Here is a 16,948-nt window from a genome sequence, read left to right as displayed (position 1 = left end):
AGAAAGGATAATAATACTAATTATTCATTAATAATAATCATAACTCATCAACACCATGGCTGCCATGACTTCTGTTACTGAGTTCAAGCTGTCTTCACTGTCAGGTGGTTGAAATAAATCAGTATAATCTCCATTGGAACTGTCACTGTTTTTTGACAGTTCTTAGTTAATGAAGACTCATTTATTCTTATCTTTTGGGTAGGGGTAGGGGTTTGTGGGGGTGGGGGGTACACTGGTCCAGATCTGGGTGTTGTTCCTGAGCTTTTGTGTTCAAGGCTAGTGCTCTACCATTTGAGCCACATTCCACTTCTGTCTTTTTGGTAGTTCAGTGGAGATGAGAATCTCACAAACTTTCTTGCCCAGGTTGGCTTTGAACCATGATCCTCAGATCTCAGCCTTCTGAGTAGCAAGGATTACAAGCATGAGCCACTGGTGCCCAGCTACTAATCTTTTTTTATTGTGAAAATACTGTACAGAGGGGTTACAATTACATGGGCAAGATAATGAGTACATTTATTATCAAGCATTGTAGCCTCCTCCTTTGTTTCCCCTTCCCATCCCTTCCCATTCTCCCCTGGTCCCCTCACTTCTCCTCTCCCCCCCCCACCAAAGTTGTAAAGTTCGTTTTCCACATAATGACTTATATATCTCATTGTTGCAATGGGTTCACCTGTATCCCTATTTAAACGATTTGTTTTTCCCCTTCCCCTCCACAAATTATACTGACATCAAATACAGTGAAAGCAGGGTTTATACTGTGGAGGAGGAGCATACAAAGCAACAAAGAAATAATCTTATATATGTGTTAGAAACAATCGCATGAAAGAAAAAAACATTTGAATACATATCTAAAGGTTCATTTCCCTAACATCAACTTAACTGACCTTTTCTGCTTGACTCAGACATAAACTAGATATTGCAAATAAGGGAAACCATGGGATCCATGTTTCTTTGGGCTTGGCTTACTTCACTTAATATAATTTTTTCCAAGTCTTTCCATTTCCTAACAAATGGGACAATGTCGTTCTTTCTGATGGAGGCATAGAATTCCATTGTGTATATATACCACATTTTCTTGATCCATTCATCTACTGAGGGGCATCTGGGTTGGTTCCATATCTTAGCTATGGTAAATAAGGCTGCAATAAACATAGTCTTCCCAGCTACTAATTCTTATCTTAAAGAAGCCAATTATAAATAGTAAGCTTCCTTGGTGCTCAAGGTAAGAATCTGATACAGAGTCTCACAACAGAAGTATGCCCTCAAATAACCTGATGATTTGAACTTTCAAAAGTCAAAGACAAATTTGGAGCAGGAAAAGTGTGGGATGGTTGTAGAGACTATGGAATTTCAAAGATTAGCCAGTATTATTCCACACACACAGTTTAAAAAATCTATTTTACTGGTGAAAAGAAAAGGGTAAAATTTGGAAGTGAGTCTATAAAAGTGGATACTAAAGTGTTCTTAACATTCTATCATTAGCAATCTGGGGGGGAGGGGAGTGCCAGCACCAGAGTTTGAAGTCAGGAACTTACACTTGCAAGACATGTTTGATTGGCTGGAGTTCTACCACTTGAGTCACAATTCCTTGTTTATTTGTTATTGTTTTTATTTTTATTTAAGATCTTACTATTGGCCCAGGCTGGTGTCAAGCTTGGAATCTTCTTGCCATGGTCTGCTGAATGCTTGGATTTAAGGCATCTATCATGGTGCCTGGTTTCAACATTATCACTGTTAAGATTTCAATAAATGTTTTTTAGATGCTGATAACATGGAAGATCTGTGAGTGGTGCTGGCTAGTTATTGTGAAAGCCTTTTCATGTAGCATCTTGAGGAACTGTCATAATTTTTTAGGTTTTTATGGAGTTCATGGGTTTCATGGTAACAGACCCAGGTTAACTAACTCTACCATGTAAACAAGTGCTAGCTTTCATTTGTAATGTTAGTTACTCCTTTCTCTGGACTGCAGTCATTCCAGATGTCTGATAAGTTAGTATTAGAAGAGAAGAACAGAAGAATGTTTACACAAAGCACTCGCTATGCCAAGCACTATTATAAGAACTGTATCTCTGTTAATTTTTCTTAACAATCCGACAAGGTGTTGTTCTGCCATAATTACTAACATCCTAATTTTGAAACTGTGAGCTCTTATCCACCACGATACTGTTTGGGCACTGTTTTGTCTGTGTTCTTGAGAGATACTACAGCTGGTCCTACTTTAGGAGCCATGTGGATCATGTAGTCTAGGCTCCACTCTCCCCTGGACAGTGCTGGATGGACAGTGGCTAATCCCCGCACCCTATTCCTAAGATAACTTTTCCTCAAGACCTGCTCCTTACTGAAGTAAAACAAAATTATTGGCTTCTCTGAGCCATCTTATCCTAGCTACCCCAAGTTGATATTAATCAACAATCCTCATCTGTCGGTCATAATGATGTTTTGTTTTGTGCCAGGCCCTTTGTTGGCCCCTGGGAAGTAGAAATGAAGAAAGATGGAAGTCCTACTTGGTACTCTGTCTACAATTACAGATATCTTGCTATCCAGGGATAGCTTAGCTTCTAGAACCATCAGCAAGTGAAAACCATATGACTACCTTTGCCCATCATCTCTATCACTGACTGTCAATCAGTGATTCAAGCCTATACACCCTGTGACGGAAAAGAATAATGTAGAAGGGCCATAGACGTTGTTCTTTCAGGGATAGTTATGGCCTTCTGTGTTCCAGTGGCCTCACTGAGGGGTTTTGCCTAAGCCTGTTGCTTTGAAGAAAGCCCTTTTCACATCTTTGTTTCGGAGACTATAGATTATAGGGTTGAGAAAGGCAGAAATAACATTGTAGAACAGAGCCAGTTTCTTGTCCCGTTCTGGAGAGGCATTGGCTCCAGGGTTCATGTACATAAACATGGCAGGTCCACAGAACATGGTGACCACAGTGATGTGGGAGGCACAGGTAGAGAAGGCCTTGAGTCGACCCTGGGCTGAGCGGATTCTCAGGATGGCCGCAAAGATGCGGACGTACGAGGCCAGGATGAAGGAAAGTGGTACCAGGAGTAGGATGAAGCCCAGGATGAAATCTACTCGATCATTGAGAGACGTGTCAGCACAGGCAAGCTTCAGCACAGCAGGGACTTCACAGAAGAAGTGGTTGATCTCATTGGGGCCACAGTAGGGAAGACGCATGGTAAAGACAGTATACACAAGGGAACAACTAACACCCCATAGTCCACAGAAGGCTACTAATGCCACACATAGCCATGGGCTCATGATAACCTTGTACCTGAGTGGGTAGCAAATGGCAACATATCTATCATAGGCCATTATGGAAAACAGCCAGCCCTCAGTAATGCCCAACACGAGAAAGATACACATCTGGGCCACACACCCAACATAGGAGATTGTTTTCTTCTGGCAGATAAGATGCACCAACATCTGGGGCACAGTGGTAGTGACATAGCTCATATCCAGCATGGAAAGGACACTGAGGAAGAAGTACATGGGTGTGTGGAGGCGGGAATCCAAGTAAATCAAAGTCACAATGAGCCCATTACCCACAAGTGTAGAGAGGTAGAGGAAGAGGAAGATGTTGAAGAGAATTATGTTAGTTTGGGAATTCCTGGAGAAGCCCAAAAGGATAAACTCAGAGATGGAGCTATGGTTCTTCCAGAGTAAGTCTTGCATTCTTCTTTATCTGCAGAGAGAAAAATAAACCTAGTGTCCCAGCTTAGCATTTACAACCAGATACCATAGCCATTTGTTGCTGGAAAGGCCGGTGGTTATTTGGTTCTACTTGAGATGACTGTCAGTTCACACTTAGAGGTCTACCTGAGGTGAGGCTAAATTAATGTACTATTTACTTTCTCAAAAATCTTTCCTGAGGGCTGGGAAGGTGGCTCAGTGGTAGAGCGCTTGCCTTGCATGCATGAGGCCCTGGGTTCAATTCCTCAGCACCACATAAGCAAAAAGAAAAAAGCCAGAAGTGGCGCTGTGGCTCAAGTGGTAGAACACTAGCCTTGGGCTGAAGAGCTGAGGGACAGTGCCCAGGCCCAGAGTTCAGGCCCCATGACCGGACCCCCCAAAAAAATCTTTCCTGAGGGCTGGGAATGTGGCTTAGTGGTAGAGTGCTTACCTAGCATGCATAGAGCCCTGGGTTTGATTCCTCAGTACCACATAAACAAAAAGAGCTGGAAGTGGCACTGTGGCTCAAGTGGTAGAGTGCTAGCCTTGAGCAAAAGAAGCTCCAGGATAGCGCCCAGGCCCTGAGTTCAAGCCCCAGGACTGGCAAAAAAAAAAAAAAATCTTTCCTGAGAGCCCCCAGGGCCTCATTTCCTTCCCTTTGATTAGCTCCAGAGAGGCTGCCTATTTTCCAATCTTTCAGGACCTACCAGAGTTCAGCTCCTTCCTTATGCCTTATTTGGACTCCCCTCCCTCCTCTCTGAAAACGTGAGCCCAGGACACTTTCTTCAGGTGCCTTAACCTTTTGATTCCTGAGGAGAAATTTTCAGGAAGAGTTAGAAATGTTGGAGGATATATGGTTCCATAAACATGACAAGTTCTTGGGAAAAGTGTTTTATTTTGTTTTTTTTTTTTTTTTTTTACTCTTTTGAGCCTTTAGAAGCTTTCCGGTTCTTTCTTTTGGATCAAGCTATTCAGCAATTGTGACTCTTCCCATCCTGACCTATTTCTTCTGGAGGGAAGGGTCCTTTTTTTTTTTTTTTGCCAGTACTGCACTTAAACTCAGGGCCTTATGCTCTCACTTAGCTTTTTTTGTTCAAGGCAGGTACACTGCCACTTGAGTAAACATCCACATCTGGCATTTTGCTGCCTAATTGGAGATTAAAATCTCATGGAATTTTCTGCTTAGGCTGGCTTTGAACTGTAATACTTAAATCTCAGCCTCCTCTGGAGTAGCTAGGATTACAGAAGTGAACCACCAGGGCCCAGCTTGACTCAATTATAAAGCAGAACAATACCTGTCTTTTCTTGGTAGCTCTGAAGCACTCTAGTCCACAGAAATACTCTTGCTAATGATAATCTACCCTCAGAGTCCTTTTCTTTCCTTGAGATTTGTGATTGGCAGGGAACTCAAGACAGAATGTTTTTGGGGTTAGTTTATACATTTACAGATGAAGGCTGGCACACTTGTTCATGGTACCATAGGAGGTGGTGATGTCTTGTGGTAAAACATGGCATTTGGAATTAGAACACTTGAGTTCAAGTTTTGGTGCTTCTACTAGGATCCTGGTCCTATAAGCTAATCTCCTTTGGCCTTAGTTTCCTTCTCTATGAAATGGACATATTATCTATCAGGGAGGTAGCCTGAGAGAAGTATGTATGATGTGCATGAAGCAACTAGTATTGTGAATAGCACAGAGAGGGAGCTCAATAATGCCAGTTCCCATCAATTGCTCTTCCTCATAATGTCATTGAATGAATGGACAACACCAACTAATTGAGCATCTTCTGCCCATTATACCCTGTTCCAGGAGCTGGACAGACAAGGACAAATAAGAGTAAAACATGCTATATTCCTAATCACCAAGGAGCTTACAGTTTGGTGGGTATCCTGAGAAATAGATACCCAAGCCATTTCCTTGTGTTAAGCACCATGATGAAAATGTGGGCTACCAGTCATAGATCTGTGCTAAGCGCTAGGTATTTGAAAATTAAAAATCACTTGCTCTCTTTTCTCAAAACAGATATACATCTTAAAGGATAGGTAGGGTTGATCATGCAAAAAATACAAGGAAGAGTTTTGCCAACAGATAGAGCAGCAGGTGCAAAGTCACATAACCCAGCGAGAACATTCTACAGCTAGGGAGCACTAAGGACACTCTGGGGTAGTAGAAAAGGGGATCCTTGGGAAAATGAGTCTGAGATGAAGAAGGAAAAGGGTATAAATTGGATCATATACTTCTCTAAGGAGTATAGAACATTGTTTTTTAGTTTGTGGTAGACCACTGATGGATTTGGACCAAAACAGCTGGCAAGGTAACATGTGTAAGGTCCTGAAATCATCGCTGTAAAGAAACTTTACATCAAAAGAAGTCAACTTGAAGCTTCGTCATTGGGCACAGGATCCTATCTGGTCAAGTGAGTGGGTAGGGATGTGTCTGCAGTGTCCAGATCATGTGGAGGAACGGCATTCTCCCTCCTGGGCCATGTTTTAAGGAGAATATCAACAAGTTGAAGCAAGTTATGAAGAAGAGGCTGGAAACTACATTGCGTGAGGTGAAGTTGAAGCAAACAGGAATATTTCTCCTAGAGAACCAGACAATGAAGGACACTCTGAGGCTGGGGTCCAACTTTCTGAAAATCACGTGGAGACACAGATAAGTCCTTTCATGTAGGTGGTGATGAGCTTTGTCTTGGGAGACTCTAAGAGATAAAGTTGGGAACTATTCCCAGAAGTCAGGTTTGGGCTCAATGAAATCACATTATACTAATAGGGCAAGTCCACAGATGGTGAGTAGTGAGCTTCTGGACTCCATCCCAAGATCAATAAAAACTACATAACCATGTCAAGGTTGCACTGGGACAAGTCCTGAAAATGGTGGGGTAGGGAAACCTCTGGCCAACTCAGCAGCTCCATACAGAGTAGAACAAAAGAGTCTCTGTGCCACTTGGGCTAGAAGAGCTGAGGACATGGTATGCCCTTCCCAGCTCATCCTTGAGCTTCACCTGGACCTGATACCTGGATGGGCACAGTGGTCTCTTAGTAGGCATCTCACAGTCAGTGCTGCTATCACTGATCACAACATGATGCAGAATGGAAGGAGAGGAGAGAAACATGCGCGATAGTTGTAGAAAGGCAAAACAAACAAACAAAACATAAACAAGAAGACTCCAACTCCATTATGATCTCCTTTTCATCCATCTCAAGACCTGTCTCCAAGCTGGTCCAGAGAGAAGTTCCAGAATGATCATCATATCTCCTTTGTTACTCCAAGTTCTTCCCAGTTCCAAAGTCTCTTTCCAGTTCCTTGCCTCTCGTGAAGCATGAAATGGCTCTTTCTACAATTCCTGCATGTACCTCACCCACCAGTCTCTTGTTCTGCATCTTCAATTCAAGTATCAAAACTTGATTACTAGGATACAGAGGAGAGCCAACTGCCTTAGCTCCATAGCAATAGCCTTTGTCTCCTTCTAACTCTCTTCTTTTCAACTAAGGGACACAGAAAGAAGGAAAGAAAAGAAAGAAAGGAAGAAAGAAAGAAAGAAAGAAAGAAAGAAAGAAAGAAAGAAAGAAAGAAAGAAAGAAAGAGAGAGAGAGAAAGAAAGAAAGAAAGAAAGAAAGAAAGAAAGAAAGAAAGAAAGAAAGAAAGAAAGAAAGAAAGAAAGAAAGAAAGAAAGAAAGACAAAAAGATTGCTGCACAGAGAGAAATCAATAAACAGAGCAGGATAGGGATCAGAGAGAAGATCAGGTGCCAGGTCTGAAGAGCCTGATGTGAACGGAAGAGAGCTAGAAGAGAACAGGAATCCAGGCAGGAAAAGCAAGGACAGTGTTAGCTAGGGATGATCAGGTGGGGACTACTCAGGTGTGAGGACTGCCTTCCTCAGGCCTCTACCCTTTCCTTTCCCCTCCTTACCTGGCCCAGGACTGTGTGTGAAGGATGAACCAAGAACCTGCTCTGTCTTCCTTTGTCATTCTGCTCCTGGTCCTTAGGGAGGACAAATCACACAGCTTCTTAATGAGCCTTCTGTGTCATGGGCTTCTCCAAGTCTCTCTACAACTCTCCCAAGCCCTGAGCACACACGTCACCTCAGCAGCCTTATACCCAAGAAAGACCTTCACACCCAGGACCCCTGCCTGTCCTGATTCAAGGGCCCCTTATCTCTACAATTTCTCCCTGTTCCCTTTCACAGACCAGAGAAAACAGATGTGTGAACATCAATTGGAGTAAATGCATGGGTTGAGAGGTGCCATGCTAAGGGCTGGAGAGCCATGTCAGAGGAGACCACCAAGGGTCATAAAGAATGATCTCTTAATTCTCATGTGAATAGTCTGTCAATTTCAGAAGAAATTGACTGAAAAGGTAGTGGGCTTTTGATTGGAATCTATGTTGAATCAATGTATTTTTAGCGAGTATTGTCACATAAAAAATATTAAGCCATCCAATCAGGGGCTGGGAAGGTGGCTCAGTGGTAGAGTGCTTGCCTTGCATGTATGAGGCCATGGCTTCGATTCCTAAGCACCACATAAGCAGAATAAGCTGAAAGTGGCACTGTGGATCAAGTAGTAGAGCACTAGCCTTGAGCTGAAGAGCTGAGGGACAGTGCCCAGGCCCTGAGTTCAGGCCCCACAACCAACAAAAAACAAAACAAATCCAAAAAACAAGCCACTCAATCAGCAGACAGGGAATGTTTTCTATTCTTCTAGAGTACCTTTAACTTCTTTCCATGATGCTTACTGGTTTTTGGTGTTCAAGTCTTATACTTCTTTTGGTGAATTTATTCCTAGGTATTTATTCTTTTTTTATGCTATTTGAGTAGATGAAATTCTTTTTTTCTTTCTTTTCTTTTTTCTTTTTTCCTTTTTTTTTTGTCAGTTGGAGGTTTTGAAATCAGGGCCCTGAGCTGTTTTGCTCAAGACTACCACTCCACCACTTTGAGCCACAACTCCAGTTGCAGTTTTCTGGTGGTTAATTGGAGAGTCTCATGGACTTTCCTGCCCTGGCTGGCTTCAAATTGTAATCCTTAAATCTCAGCCCACAGAGTAGCTAGGATTACAGTCATGAGCCTTTGGCACTTGGCTATAGTCTTTTTTTGAATTAAGATTTTTTAATAGTAAACTTTTGTTGCATGAAAGGATATATACCCTTATCAACAGCACCCCCTCTAACGCTTTTCCTAATCTTCCCCTCATCCTTAGAACAATTTCAACAGGTCTCTTTCTATTTTCACACGTACATGCAAAATACTTTAACAGTCTTCATCTTCATTCACCCTCTCCATTCACCTCCCCTTTCCCTCTAATTCCTGCCTCCTCCAACAAGACCTTCTTTGCTCTCCTGTCATTTACTTTGTTAATCTAATTGTACTAAAGGGTTTCACCATAGCATTTCATACATATACATGTTATATTTTAATCAGAGCAATTCCTATCTCTTCCCTTATCCTCCTCCTATTGTTTTTTTCATTTTTTCTCAAACTAATTTTATTTTATTTTATTGTGAAAATACTGTACAGAGGGGTTACAATTACATGGGCAAGATAATGAGTACATCTCTTATCAAGCATTGTAGCCTCCTCCTTTGTTTCCCCTTCCCATCCCTTCCCATCCTACCCCTCTTCCCACCCAATCCTCCCCCTCCCCCCCCCCCCCCCCCCGCACCAAAGTTGTAAAGTTCGTTTTCAACATAACGACTTGTACGTCTCATTGTTGTAATGGGTCCACCTGTATCTCTATTTAAACGATTTGTTTTTCCCCTTCCCACATCAAATACAGTGAAAGCAGGGGTTATACCGTGGGGGAGGGACATACAAAGCAACAAAGAAATCATCTTATAAATGTGTTGGAAACAATCGCATGAAAAAAAAAAACGTTTGAATATATATCTTAGGGTTCATTTCCCTAACATCACCTTATCTGACCTTTTCTGCTTGACTGTTGAGATAATTTTTAGTAAGCTTCCTTATGCCATCTTCATACATGTATTTTGATAATATTCATTTTCTTATCATTCTCTTTCCCTTCTTATGATCTTTTTCTGGGGAGGAGATAAAATTTATAGTAATATCCTCTCCTACTCCAAATTTTAGTAATTTATCTCTTGCTTTTGTTCATGATTGGTCTAGCTATAAGGTTGTCAATTTTTCTCATCTTTTAAATAAATTTCACTCATATTCTCGTTTTTTTTCTATTCTCAAATATTTTCAATTTTATTTTATTTATTTCCACTCAGATCTTTATGTCCTTCATTTGCTTACTTACTTTTAGTTTGATTTTCTATATGTACTTTTTTAGGGTTATTGAATAGAAGTCTTTATACTGCTCTTTAATATATAGGCATTTACTAAAGAAATTTTTTTAAAAATTAAATATAGATGTTTATAGCTGTAACTCCTCAACATTGCTTTAGTTAAATCCCTTGAATTTTACTAGTATAAGCATTCTTAAACTCACTAATTAGTTCTAATGAGGTTTTTTCATTTTTTTCTTTTCTTAATGATTGCAAATATATTTATTACAATTTACAGATTAGTTAACAGGTATATATACAAATAGAATTTCAGGGCTGGGAAGGTGGCTCAGTGGTAGAGCGCTTGCCTTGCATGCCTGAGGCCCTGGGTTCGATTACTCAGCACCACATAAGCAAAAAGAAAAAAAGCCGGAAGTGGCACTGTGGCTCAGGTGGTAGAGCACTAGCCTTGAGCTGAAGAGCTGAGGGATAGTGCCCAGGCCCAGAGTTCAGGCCGCACGATCGGACCCCCCCCCCAAAAAAACCAACCAACCAAAAAAAAACAAACAAATAGAATTTCAACAATAAAATTCCAACAGACTGGCTACATTTAAATCACTGGATCTGAAGAAGCCAATTTTAGAAGTCTGCCAGTACCTAAACTTCACCTTCCATAAATTATAAAAAAATAAAATCTGATGGGTTTGACTTCTAGATAGATGGAAGAGGTGTTATCACATTTCATCACTGAGAAATAGAAATGCTATCTGTCAATACAAAGCTCTTCTCATGCTACATTCACATGTAAAGCACCATGACATGACTTTAATGTATAAAATGTGCACGAAAGACCTTCAGGCATTTTATTCTTAAACATTGGTTAGGGGACTCTACTCTTAACATATAGAAATTGGATAAACAGACAAGAATTTTGGCTTGCTCCTTCAGTCCAAATTTTTTTGAGACAGGTCTTATCATACCTATCAGTCTGGCCTTAAGAGTTGCTATGTAGGCTAGGCTGACCTTAAACTTGAGATCCTCTTGCTTTAGCCTTGCAAGTGCTGAGACTGATGAGGTTTTTATGTAGAAACTTTGTAGGCTTTAGTTTTGCAGAGACAGGCTGTTAGCAAATAGAGACAATTTTATTCTTTCTTTCCTCCTTCCTTGTCTTACTGTATTAGTAAGATCTCCAGAGTTTCTTTAAATAGGAGCAGTAGGAGCAAACATCCTCACTTTATTCAGATCTAGTAGGAAAACACTAAGTCCTTCATCATTATTTGCAAAGAATTTTGCAGGTTTTATCTACAAAAACTTCCTCGTAGTGAAGAAGTTGCCTTCTATTCTCAGTTTTTGCTGAGTTTGTACAGGTGATTTTCTTGTTTGTTTGTCTTTATTATTTTTTGCTCTTGAAATAGCTTAGTGAAATAGTTACAAATGAATTAACAGAAGTATGTAATAGACTCTATAGAGAATTCAAATAGTATAATTCTTCAGAAAGACTAAGTCAAAGCCCAACAAAATAACTACCAGGAAATGGATACTTGCAAGAAGGGGAGAGGGGTAGACTAATGAAATAGGGAGGGGGGGTAGAATTTATTGTATATACTACAGAACTGAGAAATAAGGGAAGGGGTGGGTCAAAGAGGTGTGAAGATGTTGAAAGGATGACAAAGAGCGAGATGTATTGTATACATAAACTGCTTTGTTAAATGACAAAAAAATACATATCCTAACAACTACAAAAAGTGAGGGACGAGGTAGGGGTGGGAGGGGTGGGTGAGAATAATGAAAGGGGTAACATTGATCAAGACACACTGTATTCATAAACTGCTTTGTTGAATGGCAACTCCTTTGTATAACTACTTAAAGATAATAAAAATACTTTAAAAATAGCTTAATGACGATGTATTATAGTACAGATTAGTAATTTTTTTTGTTAAAGAGACACAAGGTTAAGTTTTAGCTTTGTATTGATTTGTTTGTAAGGCTTTGTTGAATGCTTAAATTGGTGGTGTTCAGAGTTCATGAGGAGCTGTGGCTTATGCTTGTAATCTTAACTAATCAGAAGGCAGATATTGGGAAGATTGTGGTTTGAGGCCAACGGTGGGGAAAAACTTCATGAGACCTCATCTCAACCAATAAAAAGCCAGGCATGGTGGTGACCCATCATTCCAGCTATGTAGGAAATGTTAAATAGGAGAACCGAAGTTCAGCCAAGCTCCAACAAATGTATGAGACCCTATTTGAAAAACAACAGAAGCACAGGAGGTGGATGTAAGAGGATTGGGGCCCAAGGCCAATCCCAGACAAAAGTGAGACCAGACCCTATCTGAAAAATAAACTAAAAAAAGAAGAAAAGCAAATGGGCTGGGAACATGGTTCAAGTAGTAGAGCATCTGCCTGGCAAGTATAAGTCCCTGAATTCAAACCCCACTGCCATTGAAGGAACAATTTCCTGGGGAACTTTCATCTGGACTGAAAATAAGAAACTCCCTGAAAAAGAGACCTGTGCAAAACCTTCATAATTGAGTAAGGAGACATTTGGAAACTGGTAGAAGAGGGTATTCTTGGTAAACTAGCCTATGCAAATAGACCTAAGAAGCAAATACAGGATGACTAGAGGAGCTGGTGGAGTGGGGTAGGCCCTCTGTGAATGTTTAGTGCTTTGAGAAGTCTCACAAGAAAACCCCTTTCGTTCTAACAAATGAGCCTCAGTGCTTCCATCTAGTGACCTCAAAACAATTTTCTTAACAATCCCCCAAGAAACACAATCAGCGTGCGTTGCTGACAATTCTATTTCTGTCTCCAGAAACCCAAAGCTTCGCTTCCTCCAGGGCTTGCCTCCTTAGAGGCTGTGTTCTTCATCCAGACAGTAAACCCTGCCACTGGAAACTTCTCAGCTCACAGGCCCATATGTTCTTAGAACTTAAATTCTTTCAATGCTTGGGGAATTGTAAGAGCACTCTAGACAGAAATCTCCCTAAGCTTAGCTTCTGGAGAAAGTTGCTAATGAGCAAAGCATGGATCTAGTATTTATTATTTTTGGGGGGGTTCTTCACATTTAGATGATTCTTGGTTTACAAATAAAACTTCTTTGAAATCAGTTAAAATCAGTAGGAATGTTTTGTTAATTAAAACCTATCAGAAAGGCATAAAAAAAGTACCTGAGAGGCCAAGTCCTGAGAATTAAAAGTTCAAGGTCAGGGTGGGCTATCTGCAACACCCTTTCTAAATAAACCATACCTTGTTTAAAAGACCTGGTTTGTATCATTGTTTCCAAAGCAATTTAATAATTGTCTGAAATTAAATGTGAGGTCATAGAAAGTTGAACTGTGTTGATAACACTAGAAATTGTTTTGTTGCTAGTTAATGTGGCAACTGATACTATGATCCTGTCCCACTAATATGTGTGTGTGTGTGTGTGTGTGTGTGTGTGTGTGTGTGTGTGTGTGTGTGTGAATGTGTGTTGAAGACATTTCTCCCATCCAAGTACTAACCAGGCTCGACCCTGCTTAGCTTTTGAGATCAGACAAGATTAGACACATTCAGGGTGATATGGCCGTAGACTGAAGACAATTCTCTACATGCAGTCAGTTGCCACCATGAATATCCCTCCAATGCCTTCTAGCTTTATAATAAATCTGACCTTAACATTTGAAGTTGACAGTCACTAGAGGCATGGCTGAGCGGTAGAACACTTGCCTAGCAAGTGCAAGACCCTGACTTCATTCCCCATCTTGCCATAATTTCTAAATGAAAGTTGATCATCACAATTATACTATTAATAATTGAATGAGTATTTTGTAAGGTACTTATTTTGAAGGCAATAACTCTCATGGTAATATGTACAATTATTTTAAGTTTTAAGTCCATTTTCATTTGAGGTTAACAACAATTTTATGAAATTAGAACTAAAGTACACCGGGATATGATAAATTATACAGGATTCTAGATACTCTCACACAGTGAAACCCAAAAGAGGACACTCTTAGCAGAGAAACACAAAGGCATAATGCCTGTGTACCTCTTTATATTTGTATAAAACTATACACACACACACACACACACACACACACACACACACACACACACATATACATATAGTAAAAAGAACTCCAAGATATGAAAGTAAGAGATCTCTTTTTAATTTTTTGATGATTGTGTGTTTTTTCTTTATGTATGGTGTATTCACACGTGTATCTTTGGGATGGGGAGGGAGAGGGTGTAGAACTCGAGAGAAAAGGGTGAAAAAGTTCAGCAGTGGAGCTCACTAGACACTGATGGAAGTAAACTATACAACTCATGGGTGGAGATAGGAGGGAGGAAGTGGAAGAGAAGACACTGGACAAAGGGAAATGTACTAATTACCTGACTCGTGTAATTGTAATCCCCCTGCACACCACAGTTATAATAATAAATTCAAAATAAGAAAACCTGCCATTTTAAAAGAAAAAAACAATTTTATGGAAAACCAATAATCTAGTCATTTTTTTCATTTTATATAGAAGACTGAGTTCCAGACACATTGGGTATTCCCCACTCCCCAACCCCAAGAACTCAATTAAGCAAAGACTGAAGATCCAAGGCTTTGGTAGCAGAGGAAATTTAAGAGTAAGTCAGTTGTGGAAACCTCTCCTTGTAAATAAGTCTGGGTACCCTGGAGCCACAGTTGGAGCAGATAGAAATAGGAGAGGGGTTCATGAAAGTGAAGAAGGCCTGAAGGCTGAAGTGGGGGAAGATTTCAGACTTCAAGGATAAGGATGAAGTTGGGGGCAGGGGCGGGGTGGGGGGAAATCACTCGACAACTATCTATTGAGAAGTTAATATTGCATTGTACAATGCTGTTTGCTTAGGCTTCAGAATCCTGGCTTTGACTTCAAGGGTTTGAACCCATGGTTGTTACTTGGAGTCCGAAATCTCTAACTTTCCTCAATACCACCACATTCACTCTCCATTGGCTGCATGAGAGTTACAGGACATAACAAGATAGTTACGAGTCTGAGCTTTGCAACTAGGCTCCCTGGGTTTCAATCTCAGCTGGATTATTTTTTACCTTAGTGACATTTGGAAATTTAACTTTCTTGTGTCTCTCTTTCTTTTTTATTTAGCTTTTTATAAAAACTAATTTTTATTCATATACACTGGCTATACAAGGAAGGGTTTCATTGGGGTGCTTCCACAATCAAACTCACAATCAAACTCACCTTCGTCACTCTCCTTCATCCTCTTCCCTTCTTCTTAGAATAATTTTGATAGATTTTATTGTCTTATTTTTACATTTGCATATAAAGTAAACCAATCATACATAGGCATTTCAGATTATCTCTACAAAAGAGATAATACCTTGAGAGGTATTGTACAAATTAAAATAATAAATACATTATCACCCAGACATGGTGTCACACACCTATATCCTTAGCTAATCAGGAGGTTAACGTAGAAGAACTACTTAAGCCCATGAATTCAAGATCAGCCTAAACAACATAACAAGATTCCTCTCATAAAGGTCATATAAAGACAGTGACTGTCATAGAGAAAGAGCACAATAAAGTTAGCCATTATTATTTAGGAGTGAATTGTATATGATGTACACAATAGGCCAGAGGCACTGAAGACATTTATGGTGTACGGTCTATTGCACATTCTCACTCACTCCAATCAATTTTAAGAAAGCCCTCTTCACATCCTTATTCCGGAGGCTATAAATAATAGGGTTAAGGAAGGCAGAGATGACATTATAGAATAAGGCCAATTTCTTGTCATCTTCTGGGGAGGCCTCAGAACCAGGCCTCATATACATGATCATGCATGGAATACAGAACATAGTGACCACAGTGATGTGTGAGGCACAGGTGGAGAAGGCCTTTATTCGCCCTTGGGTAGAATGGATCCTCAGAATAGACATGAAGATCCGGATGTACGAGGCCAGGATGAGGGATAATGGAATCAGAAGCAAGATGAAACCCAAGATAAAGTCCACTTGGTCATTGAGGGATGTATCTGCACAGGCCAACTTCAAGACAGCAGGAATTTCACAGAAGAAGTGGTTGATCTCATTGGGGCCACAGTAGGGCAGATCCATGGCAAAGACAGTGTAAACAAGGGCACAGATGAGACCGCAAAGAGCTGAGCTGACTGCCAGGAGGATACACAGAGTTTGGCTCATCTGGACCCCATAGTGGAGTGGATAGCATATGGCAACATACCTGTCATAGGCCATAGCTGTAAAGATCCAGGTCTCAGTGATGCCTAGCGTCAGAAAAACGTACATCTGAACCACACACCCGACGTAAGAGATGGTCTTATTCTTGCTTGCTAGGTGGACCAACATCTGGGGCACAGTGGTGGTGGCATAGCTGAGATCCAGCAGGGACAGGATACTGAGGAAGAAGTACATGGGTGTGTGGAGTCGTGCATCTACTCTGATCAGGGTAACAATAAGCCCATTGCCCAGGACTGTAAATAAGTAGAGGAAGAGGAAGAAGAAGAAAAGGATCCAGTTGGTTCTGGGATTTCTGGAGAAGCCCAAGAGGATAAACTCAGTTACAGAGCTGTGATTCTTCCAGTCTCGACTGTGCAAAACCTTCCTTCTGAGGAAATAAGAGGCCATGATCCTAGTGCTTTTGCAGTCTCTGTGGGAGAAGACTATAAGATCCAGAGATGCAGAGGCTGAAGCCAAAATAGTTATCTATTTCCACACCCAGGAAGCATCCTGTCCAAATTGGCCTAGAATAGCTACAGATGGATTCTACCAAAGTGTTGGTTTGTCTAGCCCTAGCAAAATTCCCAAGGTTCCTGTGATTTGAATTATCTAGAGTAGTAGTCTTATTTTGAAGGAACACATGTATGTGCCTCAAACATTTATCCAAAGGATGGGATGTATTTACTTGGAAATGAAGGACCTATGTGTCCTATAATTCTTAAAAACCAGTACAGAATCCACAGCTAAGCTGCTCACAGGAGAAGGTTGAGTGGCAAATTGGGGATGGATCTTCATGTTGGTCTGGACTCAACTTCATTACTAGGTTAGCAGTGTAGATAACAGAACA

The 16,948-nt window shown here is 40.6% G+C and overlaps 2 protein-coding genes across 2 annotated transcripts; both read right to left on the bottom strand.

Annotated features, from left to right (window-relative positions):
* Positions 1-2,730: 2,730 nt before the first annotated feature.
* LOC138823599 (putative olfactory receptor 2B3) lies at positions 2,731-3,678 on the bottom strand. Its single transcript, XM_070016999.1, has one exon. The coding sequence runs from the start codon at positions 3,676-3,678 to the stop codon at positions 2,731-2,733; it is 948 nt and encodes a 315-aa protein (XP_069873100.1).
* Positions 3,679-15,531: 11,853 nt separating this feature from the next.
* LOC138823580 (olfactory receptor 2A5-like) lies at positions 15,532-16,509 on the bottom strand. Its single transcript, XM_070016973.1, has one exon. It carries the CDS (start codon positions 16,507-16,509, stop codon positions 15,532-15,534), a length of 978 nt encoding a protein of 325 aa, XP_069873074.1.
* Positions 16,510-16,948: the final 439 nt, after the last annotated feature.

Source organism: Dipodomys merriami, unplaced genomic scaffold (genome assembly GCF_024711535.1).
Source record: "Dipodomys merriami isolate MVZ:Mamm:240054 unplaced genomic scaffold, mDipMer1.0.p SCAF_121, whole genome shotgun sequence".
NCBI lineage: Eukaryota > Metazoa > Chordata > Mammalia > Rodentia > Heteromyidae > Dipodomys > Dipodomys merriami.
This window is presented reverse-complemented; position numbering and strand designations above follow the sequence as displayed.

Coding starts and splice junctions, on each gene's coding strand:
- LOC138823599 (XM_070016999.1), bottom strand. CDS start 3,678: ATGCAAGACTTACTCTGGAAGAACCATAGCTCCATCTCTGAGTTTATC.
- LOC138823580 (XM_070016973.1), bottom strand. CDS start 16,509: ATGGCCTCTTATTTCCTCAGAAGGAAGGTTTTGCACAGTCGAGACTGG.